The sequence below is a fragment of the Hippoglossus hippoglossus genome, chromosome 15, assembly GCF_009819705.1.
Source record: "Hippoglossus hippoglossus isolate fHipHip1 chromosome 15, fHipHip1.pri, whole genome shotgun sequence".
Classification (NCBI taxonomy): Eukaryota; Metazoa; Chordata; class Actinopteri; order Pleuronectiformes; family Pleuronectidae; genus Hippoglossus; species Hippoglossus hippoglossus.
Genome location: NC_047165.1, coordinates 18,607,544 through 18,625,349, shown reverse-complemented (window position 1 = coordinate 18,625,349; position 17,806 = coordinate 18,607,544). Strand labels below are relative to the sequence as shown.

Here is a 17,806-nt window from a genome sequence, read left to right as displayed (position 1 = left end):
CCACACTCTATCCGCAGTTTTCCTTCACACATGCACAACGCAGGTGCAGCAGGCAGGAAGGAACGTATTCATTCTGTATTGATCACGCGATTTTATTTACGGCTCTTATCACCAAAAACTCTTTTGACATCTTCGTCGGTGTCTTCTATGCGCATGACACAACATTTTCATGTTTATGTGTCTGACGTTGAGAAGTGTCATCACAGTTCATTACACATCACAAACTCAGCTTTCGTGACATCGAACATGACTCATGGGGGAAAATAAAACAGAAAGGCCAAGAAAACCCACGCATACCCGCTAATATCGGTGTAAAAGAAGTATAATGTGATAATTATATTAGTAATGAAATGTTAATGATCGACTGACATGAAAAATTTAATTATTTTGTCATTTGTTTTCTGAAAGCTTTCCTAAACTGGTTTTCTAAAATGATTTCAGATTTGCCCCTCAGGGCCACCGTACTCCAGTTTTCCAAATGTAAGAAGTGAAATTTCTCTTGTGCAACAAGGTATCACCTTTAAAATATACAACACCCTTTCTGTTTTTTAGATAATAGAAACTTATACAGGGGAGATCTCATGACAGAAAGCTCTTTTAAACAATATATGAAGCCGTGTTTCTCTGAGGTGTGTGAGGTGTTTTGAACATCGCTCGCCTTTATCAGCTGCATCTCGGAGATCTTCCCTCTGAGTTAATCCTCTTCTAGCTGCTGATAGAAGCAAGTGATAGCACTGATGTCTTGTTACCAGCAACACATGTTCCCTTTCATACAATAGCAGCAGCTTTCCAACCATTTAATGGGATTGTTGTTGTTTTTTTTCTTCTCCCCCCCCCCCCCTCCGCTCAACACAACAAACACTTTTCCTAGAAGTGGTTCGACATGTGCCCAAGGAATTTGCCTCCGCCTCTCACAACAAACCAGCCTAGGTCAGGGGCTAAGATTGGCCTGCAGTGATAGACTATTGAAAACAGCTCCTCGACATGACGGGGGGGGGAAAGTGGATTTTCCAGTTTAAAAGCAGAATCATCTCCGCTCAAGGCATTACCCTGCGTTCAAGGAGATTAATTATGTGAGATGCAATTGATACAGCACCGCGCCGCTCTCGGATCAGCGCTGGTCATGTTCACCGACAACTACTAGCTTTAAAAAAATGACAACATGGCTTGTACATGTGGAAACACATACTCACACATGCCTTTTGGCTTTTGATTCTTGCAGGCTGCTCCACTGATGATGAATGGGATCCGAGAACAGCTCAAACATAATACAACTTTATTGAAAAAAATTGAAAAACTTGTCTCTGTGAAGTCGCGATCATTATACCTGCATCCGGCATTTCTCTGTAAATAAAAGAGACTATTAAACTATTAACGTTGCTCTTATCCAAAACTTTCAAAGACCCCAAAATTCCGCCTTCTTTTGTCCCATTAATGAACATCATCTCTGATGTTCCCTCACTCCTCCGTCAAGATATATTTTTCATAGCAGTCATCAAAGTGAAGAAATCCCATGTCGGACTTTGATGTGCTTAACACAGTTTTAACTCGCATCTCATTACAGAGATAATTAATAGTTTAATTAGCAGCAATTCTCCCCATCTGACAGCGTCTCAGACTCACTTTAATGTCAAATGATACAAAAAGCTGCGTTTTTCTAAATTCTGTCTTCATACTCTCGGTTTCTTTAGCTTAGGTGTTTTGTGTCATAATTGCAGACAAACTTTTATTGCTGATGTTTTGTTAATTTTCGCCACTTTCGCGCCGATTCAGCCGACACAGCAGAGCCGTGAAAACACTGCACCTCACCAGGGGGACAAAGTGAACCAAATATGTGCAATGCAAACAACTTAGGTGGATTAATTTTAATTCTCATTACCTTGAAGCGAAGCAATCATTTTCTATGATTGAAAAAAATATAAGCAAGCATTATGAATAAAAGTAATTATCGTTTTTTTGTGCTTTTTTTCGCGCGCTGTTTGCAATTAACACTTGCAGGAATCTGAATGAGCATTTTCTGAAGTCTCGAGTAGCTGCGGAGGCAAGCGCGCGCAGATCAGAAAAAGATCAAAGTGAGAGCGAGACGAACGACGGGTTTAGAGGAGTTTACAGATGCTGGAGAGCTCAACGCGCAGTGTAGGCTTCGAGAAACAGCACCCGCCTCTTGTTCGGGCAGAGAAACAATAGCAACGTCTCCCAGCATGGGTGAGGGCCAACAGAAAAGCCTCCCCCTCCTCCTCGCTCGATTGTTAGCTCAACTTCTAGTTTACGACCGCTCACAGCAGTTTACAGCAGCCAAATTTCATTTTCTACTCCCAAATCCTATCGCACATTATCCTGTACATTGCATTAGGGCCTTAATCTTCCTTTTCTCTTCCTCAGAAGAAGAAAGGAGCGCCTTCATGATTAACCCACTTTACAGCAATAAATAAACGCATCATCCAGTAATGTACACCAGATTTAATTTGAAGGGGGGAGAAAAAAAAAAAGGCCAGAACGCTCAAATCACTGAAATGTAATGAAAAATAACACAATGCAGACACCAATGGGCGCCTTAGGAATTAATTTGAATGCTCTATAATTTTCTCTCTCTCTCTCTCTCTCTCTCTCTCATACTATGTGGATTGGTTTTTTTCTCAGCCAATGTGTGACTTCTGCCCCCTCACACTGTGCTACTGTGAAGTCTTCAAAATATACAAAGAAACATGATCGGTCTTTCAATAAAAAACACCACTTTTATCAAATTATCTAAAACCAAAAGACTGTAGACTGTTTCTGCTGTTTGTCACATGAAGCCCATGTTGCTTTTGCTTTCCCATCGTTGTTTCGCCTCAAACCTGCAACACAGAAAAATAGAAACATGGAAATTACTGAATGAATACGTTACGTCAGTTTCAATCTGTGCATGACAAAATCAATGAGCAGCTAATGCAGGCAGTACTTGAACCAAGAGAGGCAGATATGATGGCAAACGTAAACATCAGGACACAGAGAAACGTCGTACCCCCAGACTATATCCTTCTTTCTCTTCTGCGCTGCTTTCAAAGCTTCCTCTTCCTGTTTGTGTTCCACAAAGTCACGGCAATCAGCGGCTTGAGCGATTTTCACAGCCAGCTATAGGGAGGCAGACAGAGGAGAGACCCATTAGGGAATGGAAATCAGTCTGTGGCAAAGCTAAAGCGTTCAAACTGATGTATCAGGGTGGCTTCTCGTCAGTGTCTCTGCAGCCGGTGCTGCCTCCTCCAAACCACAGTGCAGCTGTTACTGAGCTGAACCACACAGAAATGTTACCATACTAGTCTAATTCTTTTTTACATCAGGCATTAGGAGTGGTGATCCGGTGACATACAGTGTGCTGCAGAGATGAACTCTCCCACAGCAGAGAAATATGCATCATATGACCCAAAAGTAACAAGTTACAACTGGCATGAGACAACAAGATGAAGCAGCTGCACAAAAATAGTAAAACAAAGAACAAGGGTTTGAAAGGGGGCATTTTTACATGTGTAAGGAACATATTAACTTATACCTTCAATGCATTAAGGGTTTTATTATATGTTAAGTATATTTTTTATAATATACAGGTGATGAATACTTAAAAATTAATCTATTGTCAATATAAAGTTTTGTTTTTCTGAAACAGACATTAAACCGGAACAATTCGTCAATTAACCGATTCGTGAATCAGAAGAAAATTGTTGAAATAAGACCCTTACCAAGGAAAAGTGTGAAAAATAAATCAATTATTTAATGTAAATATTTACTGTTTTTGTCGTTGGGTTTTGGACTGTTGTTATTTGGGCTCCGGAAAAAAACATGTTTGGTATTTTCACTGCTTTCTAACATTTTAGCGTTCAAACAATTAAATCTTTGGCAGATTAATGGGTGAAGAAGACTTTGATCCAGTGCTTTGTGTTTTATTTTTAAAAATCCAACCCTAAAATATGCTACAGCAAAAATATAGGAAATATCCTTTTTAGTATTATAGCCAATAATAATAAACAAGTTACAGTAGCTACATACACAGCAGCGCTCAATAATGTAAGTTGTGAATATATGTGTGTTTAATGTGGGGGTGAATTTCCCCATAGCTCTATAAATTACAACAGTGTTGTTTTGTTAATATCGCTCTAATCTATTTTGCCTTTTGTTTGAGGTCTTTCAGAGGAACTCATATTTTTCAGCTCCTGGCTCATAGTGTCTCCTGCACATTGTTTCTCTTTGATTGCTTCTTTTTTTTTGTTTAATGTGCAAATGAAATAGCAGAATAAATAAACGGGGAGAAACAATGTTCAGCATTTTGTCGCTTATTTTTCCCCTCCCACCTCCTCCATCTCAAAAATGGTAGCAAAGGCATTTTTCACCCATCACCAGTGTGAAAGTGTTTGAGGGAGTACTGCAGGCAGTCCCTGAAATCAGAAGTGAAGAGAATGACCGTGACTGCAAGAGGCAAACATTCAAATCCCAGGGAAGACATGTGCGTATTGTGAAGCAGAATAATCCCAATAACCCCAGTCACACAGAAGCACGGGAAACAAAGGGAAAAATCCTGCCTCCTCTGTCACTCCTGAGATAGGTTTATTATTCAAGCAAAGGCAAACTTTGATAAACAACTTGGAACAATTTCACCAAACCTTTGGGTAATTCTCTGTAATATTCAGAGTACAATCAGGGGGGAGAGGAAGTCTTAAGGTAATGAAGAAATGTGCCACCACTGCGCCACTTGAAAAAAAAAAAAAAGACCTGCTGGAAAAAAATGTTTCAATTATAATTAAGTGGGATAAACTTTATTAGAAAGACTGAAACTAAAATATCTCCTAATGCATGCTGGGATTAAGCAGGTCAGAGCGAGCAGGCAGGAAAAATTAAACTCTAAAGGCTTTTTATCACCATATTTCAGGAACCAAGGGTGTAAAATGTTCTAATTTGGGATACATTAAAAGCCATAAAGGTCTTTCAAAAAGATTAATGGTACTTTGCTTGGATTTAAGATAAGGGCTCCGGCTGGCTGCAAGTGCTGGGCTCCGGCAGGGCCCTCAAGGCATTCATCTATACAGTCTCTGGAAGATTTGTGAAAGCGTCTGCATAACCTGGAGCATTCATACTATGACAGTTCTCCAGTTCTTTGCCATTTTATAGGTTTTAAATTCCTCAAATCACATTTTCTCCTCTTGAAGAGAGTTATAGCAGACGATTGCTCTTACATTTGCAGGAGATTTGCGAGCAGATAAAACCACACCAGGGTGTTCCCTGCTCCGTGTTGGAGGGGTGTAGGTGCTAAATGTTTTAGAGTGGCTCCAATGCTCGCTGAGATTATAAACCAGGCGTTCATTCAATTGTTGATGAATCCGAGAACAGCTCCTGCTTTCTGTGTTTGTGGAAAAAAACCCACATTAGCTTATTCTGGGAGGAAATCACATGAAACTGTCTGATGCTAAGTGGTTTCATTTAGAGATTTACACACAGAGAGCTATCATTTTTTCTATAGCATTTACTATATTTAAAAACATTAATGTCTTTAATTTTTTTCCTTTTTTTAAAATCAGTGTAGTCTTCAATCCCTGATGGTCTTTGGTGGGGCTCAACATTAATGTCAACCAAGTTACCTAGGAGACAGAACAGATCAAAGAGACAAAAAAAACCCTCAAATGTCTGATTAATCAAGCCTGCAAACAGCTTATTTCTTTTAGCCTGCATGCAAGTATGAAAATGAGATTCCGAGAGCAGTACATTGTGCAGATTTGTTCATTCTTATCTGAACAAAGCCAGCGGCAGCTTATTTCATGGATCACTGGCACTGTCAGCGCTATGGCGCTGAGCAGGTGACGGCTCCTCTTTCTGTGGCGAGAACAAAATTAGCAAAAAGTCGGCACAAATTAGCCTCTCATATTTTCAGTAATATGACATTATTTTTCATTTACTTTTTTGATCCACTTTTCAGGATTTTTTCCCCCTCCCCTTGCGTGCATCATAGTGCCAAATCCTTTCACATCGGAGGCTGGCGAAAAATAAGAATGAGACTACAAAGCTGAAATAAAGGCAGGAGACAGGGAACCTCCTGCGTTCTTTGTTTATGTGGCTGCTAAAAGGCAATTCTTCCCACTCCACCACATACTAATGTACAATTAAGTGTCCATCACGGGCATGTTTCTGTGCCTCTCTCTTGTGTGGCCTGTGCACAGCTCTGTTAAAAACTGGGTTTATTCAGAGGATTAATACTCTGACCTTTAGAAGATTTGAAGGCAAAAAACATTCATCGTGCACAATGTTGGCACTGCAGCAGCAGCAGCAGCAGCAGCAGCTTAAGGCCACTAGGAGGGTTAAGTCAATAGTACCGTTTTCTGTTCATTCATGTTTGGGTCGTCATGGAGATTCAAATGGGGACCCAAACACGGGGCCTCAATACAAAAATACATAATAAGAGCATTGCTGCTGTGTAAGACATATACAAGATAAACCTAGTCTATCTTAATAACAGTTTCATGCCTGTGTCTGTTCTCTTGCATCATTTTGGAGGTGTTTGATGAATGGAAGAAGAACGAAAGCAGCATTTAGAAGTCTGAGCAGCCCAGGGTTTGAAAAAAAAAAAGACTGTGGCAATTAAACAGCAAGTGGAAAAAGACAATAGCTGAATGAAAGATGAGAAAAATGCGTTTCCATGTGGATAAAGTGTTAAAGCTCTTATTAACAATATGAAATAAATGATGGCTTCAAGGAAGAAATGGCCTTAAACCCATTCATAAATTTCCAATCCAGGAAGCCTCTTCCAATTAAAACGTGTGAGAGATGGATTAACAAGGGCTATATGGCTTTGCCTCGCTAAATCACCTCCCCAAGCTGCTCTGCTGCATTTGACGTGTAAACGATTAATGACCAGCCTAATTCTCTTATCACACTACCTTAATGCCTAAATAATGTGGCCTTAGTCAACTTTGGAAAGCAGGGCTATATAAGAAAGGAATGAATATCAGATTAGGCAGCTCGTGTGTTATTTCAGCATAATTTCTGAGAACTGAGGCAGAGGGGGGAAGGAAAATGAGTTTCAGCAACACAGGGAGGGCCAAAAGATCAAGAGGTCAATCAATACCACCCGGATCGCATTAAAAAGGAAGAAATACAAAGTTTCATTCAGTTGGTCTGTTTTGAAATCTCTGAAGTAAAAGTAATAGAGTAGAGACAAAGAGTACAACAGTTCAAATATTTAAGTTAGTATGAAAGGCGACAAAAGAAAAGCAGACCAACTATTGAGAAGCAGGAACTAGTAAATAGATATGGGGATTGAGTCTTTAAAAAGCTTGTTTTGTGCAACCAATCGTCCCTACACCCAAACATTATTCGCTTTACTGAAATCTGAGACAATAAAAAGCAGGAAATTACAACATTTAAGCTGGAACCATAAATTGTTTGGCAATTTTGCAATAAACAGTAAATTGATTATCAATCTTCATGTTAGTTTCTGTTTGTTTTGAGTGATCATACAATCTTATGTATTTTATAGTGGCGGTTGGTTTAATAGTGTACATACCAATGTATCACATTTTATTAACTCATCCTATGTTTAATTTATATAAATTATACTTCAAAAATACAGTAATGTTAATATTCTGTTATAGAATCTGTAATGGGATTGGTTACAAATTATGATGAATCTTATGTGTGAGTAATGTGCTATGATCCGAGCAGGCTATCCTACTACTATTGTAATTGATGTATAAGGTGCTATTGAATAGAAGTAGTTAAGTAAAGTGCCTGAAAGTTGTATTTATGCACAGTACCTGAGCTTTTTAAAAAAAGCTTTACACTAGATTAATTGCTGTTTGGGACTTAAATATATAATATATCTCTCTGAATTAGTTCAATGATGACTGCTTCACTATTAAACACATGAAAATCACTGTTCAATTTGTCTTTCAAAGGAATAAACAGACGCAATATATAATAGATTCTTATTGTATGGGTTAGTACAGTGGTATATTCTCACACTGTTCAAAACCAAAGTTTATCAGTCCTTCATGGGGCAGCCTCATAAGAGCTTTTTGTAATCTTGCCTGCACTTTGACAAACAGAATTACATGGCACGCTAAAAAGAAAGTCACTCCAGGGAAGCCACAGCTGAACAGCCATGTCACAATTTTCTCTTCCAGTAATCTGATGCTAGATACACATGACATGTCATCTTCAGGGAGTAGACAAAAAAAAATCTCTGAAAGTTGGCCTGCTTTGTGCACATTCCATTATCTCGCCTCTTCTGAGTAGGGTAGGCTTATTAGCAAGCTTTGAACTCACACTTACAATAATATGCCATCAACAGTTTTATAAGCTAATTAGAAAAAACAGTTTAATTAATGACTGACTGCAATAAAATGGCAATCACGAAAAAAAGAAACTGATGGTGCTAAGCTTCCACTACCACCAATTAAGGCCTAATTACAAACAAATTATATATGTGTTTTGCTGTGGGCTTTAATTTAAAAAAAATGGCTTTAATTAAAAGAGAAAACATGCTAATTAATTAAACAGCACACAAATCTACATTGAAAAGTATGCTTTGTCTATCAAGTAATTAATGAAATACAATAATCCAAATGAGATTCCCAGGCATTTGATAAAAGCTTAGTACCCATTTCAAAATCCATTTCAAAATTAATGGGCGAAAATTTAATGTGAGTCATCCGGAGATACAATAAAAGTTCATTCAGTGATAAATTGCTTATGCTGAAGGAAAAATGAACAAAGAGGAGAGTTTCCCTAAACTCTGCGAGGTGGCCTGGGGGGGGGGGGGGGGGGGGGGGGGGGGCTTGCTGGAAGAGAGAGAGTGAGACTCCTCTGATGTGGGGTGGGAGAAAGTCAGAATCTGATAACGCCCACGTTTCACAAAAGCGCGCCTCATGAATTTGCTGATTACAAACACGGGGCACGGCGGGGAGAAGGTGATGAGAAGAAAAAAGGTGTTAAATAACATAAATATCATGAAACACTCTTAGTTCAGCTCTTTGTTTTAACTAAGCCACCATGTCTCCTCTGACAAAATGCTGCGCCACCTTTGTTTCACAGCGTTTTAGCGAGGCTTTCCAAAGGGTAGATTTCAAGGACAGTGGGGCTTTTCCTTTCAGCTGCTGCTTCTATTGAAATACGATCCGGAATATAATGAGGGAAATTATAACCGTCCGTATGTTCAAACGCTGAACCATAAATGGCTCCAGTTAATACATATTCATATGGTTAATTATTGCATATTAAGTGATCTAACTATTAGAAGGCCCCACAATTTAAACTATTTATAATGATGAGGTTAATCATGTCCATGACGGAGTCTAAAGAGAGGTGCACCACCCAAAGGCCATCCAGAGAACAGGAAGCCACGACACAAGATTAGGGTAACATCAACTGTGATGGGTCAGAGGGTATCCAATAATAGTATGCAGGACATGAAAATAGAAATATATATATATACTGTAACATACTATTCTATTAACATATTCGTGATTTCATTCAGTGAAACATAATTATAAGTAGGTGCTAATGACATTTGTGCAAAATATGTTCCTTCAAAATCGCATAATAACGAATTCACCATGCATCTAAACATATCTAACATACACAAGAGCATGTGTTTGCTTCAAATTGGCATTTTCACAGGGTTTTAGGTCCAAGAATCGATTGCCCTTAAATGCATCACTATATATACACACAAAGAGTAGTGTCCTTAAGTCAGTTACTCAAATAACCTGGTTGCATGTAAACGTAATAACTGGGTCAGAATAAGCTTCTACTCATTTAGAAATCTGACTATATTTGTTTTTACTGTGTATTCAAACTCTCATCTGCACTGCATTATGGGATGGCAATGACATCATAAGACAAGGTGGAAAAAACTGTTCCAGTGTAATCAATTATTAATAATAATAATAATAATAATAATGTATTAACTGGATAATATCTACTCCTTTTAAGGATGTAAATGTAGCCACTTCACCTTTAAACATTTTATCAAATAGTAATGTGAATAACTGGTGTCAGCTGACTTCAGTCTGCTTTAGCATGGTTGGCACTTTGCAGTGATGACAGTCTGGCAAACATTGCTTTAACTAGATAGGACAGTGATAGTTCAACATAAGGTATATCTTAAATACACTGATCCTCTACGGTACCTGGCTCTTTTGCCCTGTCAAAATTGCTTCCTACATCATATAGCCTATGCTTCTTTGTGCGTGGTGCCATTACCATGTGGTTCAGGTGAGGCCAGCAGTCATACAACTACTTCTAATGTTTCAAATTCTTAAGCTCCTGGAAGTCATGAGATGGACTTGACACCCACTATTGTGAAAGACTATAAAGAGTTTCTGTTTTGAAGTGGTAATGCCGCTCTAATAGCTGTGATGAGTGCTATGGGGAAACTGTAAGCTCTAACATGGTGTGACGGTCTTTTGTGGTGAAATATACCCACTTACACTATATGAAGTACAGCTCCTGCCTATTGTCAAAAGACCTCAGTGGCTCTGTTTTATAAAGAGAAAAGAGCACAGAGTAATTATTTATTGTGGACGGTGGATTAGTGTGACAAAGAAAGCACTATATAGTAAAGTACACAAAGCAGCTTTTGCCTTGCTGAGTGGATTTTTATCATTCTGCGTTATGCTACAATACTGAATGAAGACCTTTATAAAAGTTCTGTATCAAAAGGTCATGCAAGCGATCATTATATGGGTAGGAAGATTTTTGTAGCAATACCAATCTGTTTCATAGATTCCTGTGTTTGTAATCGACCTTCAAATGAATTTTGATATTTTATCTGATGCATTGAATTTGGGGCAAATGGGTATGATAATCTAGTGGCTGGTTTAAAAGATACCTAAGTGACTGAATTCAGTATATAGCTATTAATAGTTCCATATCAGCTTCAGAAGTGTAAGAGTTGAAGTTCCACTGGGCTCAATCTTAGGGCCCTGGCTTTTCCTACTATATGTATAAGTAAGTATAAGTATATGTGTTGAGAATGTGTCTTTGTCAGTTCAAAGCAGATTTTACTACATGGGTGGAACTTTAACTTCTGTATTAGCCTCAAACAACAAACTTGATGAACCAAATTTGTTTATTCCAGCTCCAATGAAGGAACGATAGAAGGACACATCTTAATCATTGTCTTAGGTGGTTTCCTTGATCCACATTTTCTGATAATTATATGGTTGAAAAAGAGTCTTATGCCTGTCAAAAAAATAAATATAAAAGGTTTTTCAATGTTAGTTGCAAGAAATTGTGTGTGGCTGTGATAAAAACCGGTCTACTCAATAATTGTGCAATATAGGATGATGTTCAATTTTTTTATTCCAATGAAATAATCTATTTAGGTTATTCTTAATATTAAATTGTTTGTACATTACAATTTACAGGGATGTGTATAGTGTCAATGTGCACTCTAAATGTGTCAATGGCCAATGCCCGGACATTTACAGGTGTCTGAGCATAGAGCATCCTGACAGAAACCTTTAAACAGTGTGTGTCACTGAACTTAATGTTGTGCAACTTGCGGCACTGTAAAAATAAGCGCACGCTAATCAAAGTATGGAGACCCAGTCTTCTTAACTGGAGCACAGTTTCTCTAAACTATAGGCCGACGATGTTGCAAGAAGCTTTTTACAGGATTTTGTGTCTTCTAAGACTTGTAAGAAATCTAGACGTGCTCAGGAGGATCTACAGACATCTTTATGAGAAAAGAAACCCTATCTGCATAATTTAAAAGAACACATTAGGGAGCTTTGTCTAAGCAATATAGACATTGATAATATTTTGTTTCCTAAAAGGGGATGTGATTTATTCTTCTTTCTATCTGGTTCAGTACTTTCACTCAAAAACAACAGTGGCTGTCTTCATGAATTCATCTAAAACAAAAGACTTATAGCCCTGGGAAATGTTTAAAAACTGTAATGAGAATAAAAAACCTCAACCTGCAATATCCAAGCAGCGCGTCTCAGAAGTTTGACAGATGAAAGAGCATGTATCTCTTTATAAGAAGCCTTCAAGACAGGTTTTTACCAAATTGCTTTAATGTTGTGATTAAAAAGAAGAAAGTAGAGCAAATGGAAATCATTAATTGATTTGAGGGAGCTCAAAACAGCAGAAACAAACAGTTTGGTTTTATAGAAAGGAGAATTCTGACAGCAAGCACTCCATCTTCCTTCCATTTCTCTTTGCTTTGAGGAGATAAGTGGGAAACCGCTAGATTGTGGATGAAAACATTGTCATCCAACATATCCTAGCGTTTTCTTTACAAAACAATGCCTAGAGGGACAAACAGGCCTCTTTAGTTCTTCACAGCTGTCGGAATGCTTTTGCATTTTTTTGCAAAGAAAACCTGTTCCCATTCTTCCAGTGAAAAGCCTGCCACAATCATGTCTTGGTGTTATGACCGTAAACAAATTAAACATCTAAGCCATTCCGTACCAAATGAGCCACTCAATTATAACCTTGAAATTGATTCTGGCCACAGCGGGGATTATTGATCCTCTAAATGTTTGTCACAGAGCTCCTGTCAAAAGTGAACAGGAGTGTTGTAAACAAACACGTTGGTCTTAATGCTAAATGCCTCCTGCTATCTGCATTACAGGCGGCATCAAAAAAGACCATACCATAATCCTCTCTGAATCAGAATCCTTCAAACTTTTTGGCTTTTATCCGCCACCTTATATCCTCCAAATATTCAGAGCTGCTATTCTTTGTATCTGAAAGGTAATGGTGTACAACTTAACGTCACCTAGGTTTCAGGGATTTCAAAATGGTCAATTCACTACTCTTTGTGAAATGAAGTTATCACAGCTAAACAATGACTTGTGGCTGCCAGACTGCTGTCACGTCCCATCAAGGTTCTGGCAAGACGAGAGGCGGGTGCCACAGAGGGGGGAACCTCGGCTCAGGCTAAAACCAATCCACCAGCGCTCTAAGAGGCTTTCTCAGAGTACGGTGCAGGTGCCACTCACAAGAGCTTTCATTTAACTCTCCCAAATTTGACCACTCTGCTCGCAGGTACGACGGGAATACGAAGGGATGGTGCACAGTCATGTCTATTACACACTGGAGATAACAGAGCCACACATGTAATGCCAATTCAATGAACATTACAACTGATTTCTTTCAGTGTTAAACACAGAACCAGGTTTTTAGAGCCGACTTATTTGTTCAAGCAGGTAAGGTCCTCAAGAAAAATGTTTGATGAAAATGGATGCATAATGGGTGGACCATCTTTTTAGTTGATGAATGTAATCTGAAATTCATATTATCTTCCTGTATTATTAGTTTCCTGTTGTTTCAGACAGAAGATGATATGTGACATATTTGGAGCATTTTGCAAAAAGGCAAAAGCTGTTTCAGAAATATCTAACCAGCAGAAATGACAAAACGTTACTGGTCCCCACCAAAATATTGTCTACCAAATAACCCTATGTAAAACACCATTTTGCTTTTACACCTATGTACACTTTCTGTACCGCTAAATTAATAAAGTACGTTACTTGGTGACTTGTAGAGTAGCTGGTATGCAGATTGTGTTACGTTCCTACAGTTCTATGGTAGCTGATTCCCATATTTGCAGTCTTTGTGCAAAGCTAAGCTAACTGGCTACAGGCAGTAGTTTGACAAATTTCATATTACATTAACAAACATGATACATTTATTGAAGACTACCATGTTTCTACATTGTGGAACACAGAGAATATCATTAAAAATATTGAAATGCCAATTCATATAAGGAATAATATTTCTTGAGTCTTCTTTGCAACTCTGTTGCAATCCACAACCAACAAAGAAATCTGAGCCCACAGTATGTTCCATGTTTGTGTTATGACTATCATTAAATGAAAAAGCTTATGGAATGCTGTAAGCAACATGCATCATGAAACAAAGAAGTTAAACTTTGATGCTCAAAGTACGGCAAAACCCCCAGTGGAGAAGTAACACTGCAGTTGTATGTCTTTTTAACCACAATTATATGTGTGTGTGGGCTACATTTTATGCTAAATTAGTTTCCAACCACTGCCAAGGCGGTTAGTTACAAAACTTCAGGCACCGCATTTAGGGACATGTACACTTCAAAGGTATGAAACTCTTACCTGGAGAATGATTTAACAGTTGGCTTGAAAGCAATGTACCCTTCATTAAAAAGCAGAGCCAAAAGTCCTTTAGACGCTGCAGCACTTCAAAACTAAGGGGAGGGCTTTCCATTAACTCAATGGAAAAAGGCTGCAGGACTGAATGGTGGGTGTCTGCGTGTGTTTTTGTTCCTCTATGTCTTTGCCGCAGAAATGGCCATGGATCCATTAGTCTGATTTGTCACAGCGGGAGCACCCCAAAGATCTCTTATCAGCACAACGTACCTCTCGAGTGGCGAGTCTGTCGCTCATCTCCTCTGCTTTTGCAATGTCCCCTTCAGCTATGGCCTTCTCTATGCTCTTTTCTAGGCCGGACTGCAGAAGAGGGGGGAGAGAAAAAAAAATCAGGCTCTTTTTTCGAAATAAGGGTAGAGAGAGGCAGAGAGAGAAAAAAAATCAAAGAGTAACTTTAAAAGTCCCCAGGGCCTTATTTTTAATATGATTGCCATTACTACAAATATGTAGATTTCCCTTCACAAATGAAAACCTTTTTGATTGGATATTAGTGGGGAAATCTTAGAAATGCTACAGGAGATTACCAAACATAAATGTGACTCTTTAATTACACATTTCCATTACAGGCCGCTGCTGAGGAGGGGGTGGGCAGAGAAGCCCCCGGTTACTGATGGCAAGGCAGTTCTGAGCCTATCTGAGGGAGCCGGGCACCAGATTTCTACAGCCCCCCAAAACTTCATCATGTTAAAAAATACCCTGGTAAGAGGCTGTAATTATTAATGTGTCTGCTCTCATGTATTGTTTGAGGACCTTAACTCCACAGTAAAAGTACAAGGAGAGTACCATCAGGCTTAAAAACTCTGAATTAGTCAAACAGAAATTGGTTGTTTAATCTTCATTTAGCTTAATATAGTATTTTCATTCATACTGACACTGATGCTTCTAGTGATCCCAATTATCACTCACTGTAAATCATAAACAAAACTCTAATTGACAGACCATCATCCAGTGTATCATTAAATGTGTTTTGAGGTCACTGAAGAATCACTGTTAGCAGATGAATTAATTACATCTGACTGCTTTAACAGTTTTTTTTTCCTCAAATGACTGTGTGAAAGACTTGGCAGAAATAATAAAATAAGACATATTAATTACAAGGAACTGCATTTGAGGGATGAAGGGATCTGTCATTATGTTGATGTGACAAGTTCTGTTTCATTCAGCTTGTTCATCGTTTCTTTTTATCCTTTCATAGTTGCCCTATTCAGAATGAGGCTCACAAATCAGCAAAAACTCAATTTTATGCTGCTCTGATAAATTAAGCACAAAATACTCCAAAATAATCATTTAAAGGATTTCAAATTGAAATGAGAACAGTTCCCATTCACTGGGTCAGCTATAATGTTTATCAAGCTTGCAAATATTTTGCCTCGTTAGCAATTTAGATGCCTTTGAATAAAACGTTCAATCATCTTCAAATGCAGAAATGCATGTGAATGGAAGAATCCTTATGCTTCATTTTATTTTTAATTATGAATGCTACAGAACTTCTAGCGCCTGACCATCTATCATCCAACCATTAATTTAAATGCTCCAGCTGCAGTCACAGAGGCTGTGTCAGGTGCCAGAACGCTATTTTAGAGTTTCATTTTTTTCTTGCAGAGAATAACCTACATCTCACGTTAATCACAACTCTACAAGAAAGGAGATTTATCCTAATCTTATCACTAAATGTAGCCAAACATAATCCTTATTATTCGTCTCAGTGTCAGGCTGAGTTACCACAAGGATTCTTCTAATCCATATGTCATGTCAAGTAAAACAATGAGAGCGTACTGTGGCACAGAAACATAAAAGATGTGAAGTTGATGCTAACAGCTACGACAGACGCAGTAGTAAAACCTTTTGCAGATAAGTTGGAAGGCGAGGAGTCTTTATTACCTTCGGAGGGGGGTTGGAACATGCAGGGGGATCAAATCGATCATTTACACCAAAATACTGCTTAAGCCCATCCCAGTGCTGCTCCCGTTCCTCCTGACACACTCTGCTGACAGGGAGAAGGTGCTTTTATGTTCATTACATGTAAACCAGTATTGAGATAAGACATTCACTGCTTCTATCTATCTATATACTATACTATCTATCTTCTACGCTGAAATGAGATCTGGATGTGCTTATACAATACAACCAATAAAAACAAGCGAATAACCCATGATTAAAATACATAATAAAACTCAAACAATACAATGCAAATACAATACAAAGCCACAGTGGATTAAGTGGAATAACTACACATGATCGCATGTTTGGTTTGCTTAAGCCATGTCTTCAGTGTGTATACAATTTGATTTTACACTAGTTGATACTGATGATGATGATGATGATTTCACAAATAATCACTAAAGATAAATAGCTTTTGCATCTTTACGACAAAACACATTTGCTCCACATTATAAACAACCATTTACAAAAGCATATCAGTACTATACTATACTATGCTATAGACCAGACTAGTTTAGTCTTGTACTATGCAATACTATGCTACACTAGACGAGACTAGACTAGATCAAGCAGCCACTGGACACTAAGACTTGCAGACTGGTATATTACTGTAATCACCTGTATGTTTTATTTGAATTATTTTAATGATGTGAAATACTGTAGTAGGATATGTAAACACATTTGAAGAATGTGATGCTTTTTGTGTCCTCAATGTGTTGTGAAGGTCCAACACTTGCCAAACAGTGTTTAGTGTTTTCAATCTTTTGTCTTAAACATTACTTGCTTATTTATAGCCAGCTATTTTGTTGTATTCACTTCCCAGAGTTGACACTGTATCATGTTTGTACCTTGTCTCTGTTGGCTCTGCACTTTCTGTTCCCGCTGAAGGAGCCAAGAAACACAGTTCAAGGTTGTTAGGATAGTTTCATACAAATCAGAAGAACGGAATACATAATAACAGTGGCAGTCATTGACACAGAAAATGAATTGTATGGTCACTGACACCGTTCTTGTGTCGTCGTCTTTTTCGTTTTCTCTGAACCTTCATTGTCTTGATTTCATCACTCTTCTTCCGTAGGTCCTGAAATTTCTTTAACAGAGACGCACAACCTGAATTCACAATGCACCACAACCCCAGATGATCTACTTCTGAGGGACATGTATTGTCATGATACACACACACACACACAAACACACACACATATACATATTTTACATTTTGGTATGCAGGGCTGGGGATTCAACAGAACTAGTTAAGTGAATAATGTGTTAGCCCTCATTTACCACAACACCACAGCTAGCTTGTATCTCTGGATGCTAAGCTCACAGTAGCTCGCTACACAACACAACGACGTACTTGCCACATTTCCTGGGACACACCAGGCAAACTGCATGTCGGGGACCCAGTGACAGTGTGAGTCACTGGTGCGTCCTCCATCACTGAGCTCTCACACTTCTCCATCGTCCTCTTCTCTTCCACAGCTTCCTCCTGCTCCTCGTCACTGAGGTCGTCCTCCGTCCAACCTTTTGGCAAAAGTCCGCTGTACATTCTGACTCAGCAGTTTTCAGTCAAATTAAAGGTGAATTTATCATTTTAATTAACTAAAAAACGCGGATAGAAATCGGTTATTTGTCAGCAGTTGTTGCTGGCTCTCATTTCCGGGTAAACACAGTGACGCTTCGCACAACGAAAGCACCGATAGGCTGAG

The 17,806-nt window shown here is 38.5% G+C and overlaps 1 protein-coding gene across 2 annotated transcripts; it reads right to left on the bottom strand.

Moving 5' to 3' along the window:
* Positions 1–821: 821 nt before the first annotated feature.
* Positions 822–17,783, bottom strand: fam204a (family with sequence similarity 204 member A). Of its 2 annotated transcripts, none has more exons than XM_034608963.1 (7): positions 17,455–17,783; positions 17,103–17,187; positions 16,946–16,979; positions 16,038–16,143; positions 14,367–14,456; positions 3,005–3,114; positions 822–2,837 (listed from the first exon to the last, which is right to left on the bottom strand). In XM_034608963.1, the coding sequence occupies exons 1-7, from the start codon at positions 17,644–17,646 to the stop codon at positions 2,786–2,788; spliced, it is 669 nt and encodes a 222-aa protein (XP_034464854.1). In that variant the 5' UTR covers positions 17,647–17,783; the 3' UTR covers positions 822–2,785. The 2 variants fall into 2 exon arrangements, with proteins under 2 accessions (XP_034464854.1, XP_034464855.1); XM_034608964.1 differs by having other exon boundaries at positions 16,038–16,140.
* Positions 17,784–17,806: the final 23 nt, after the last annotated feature.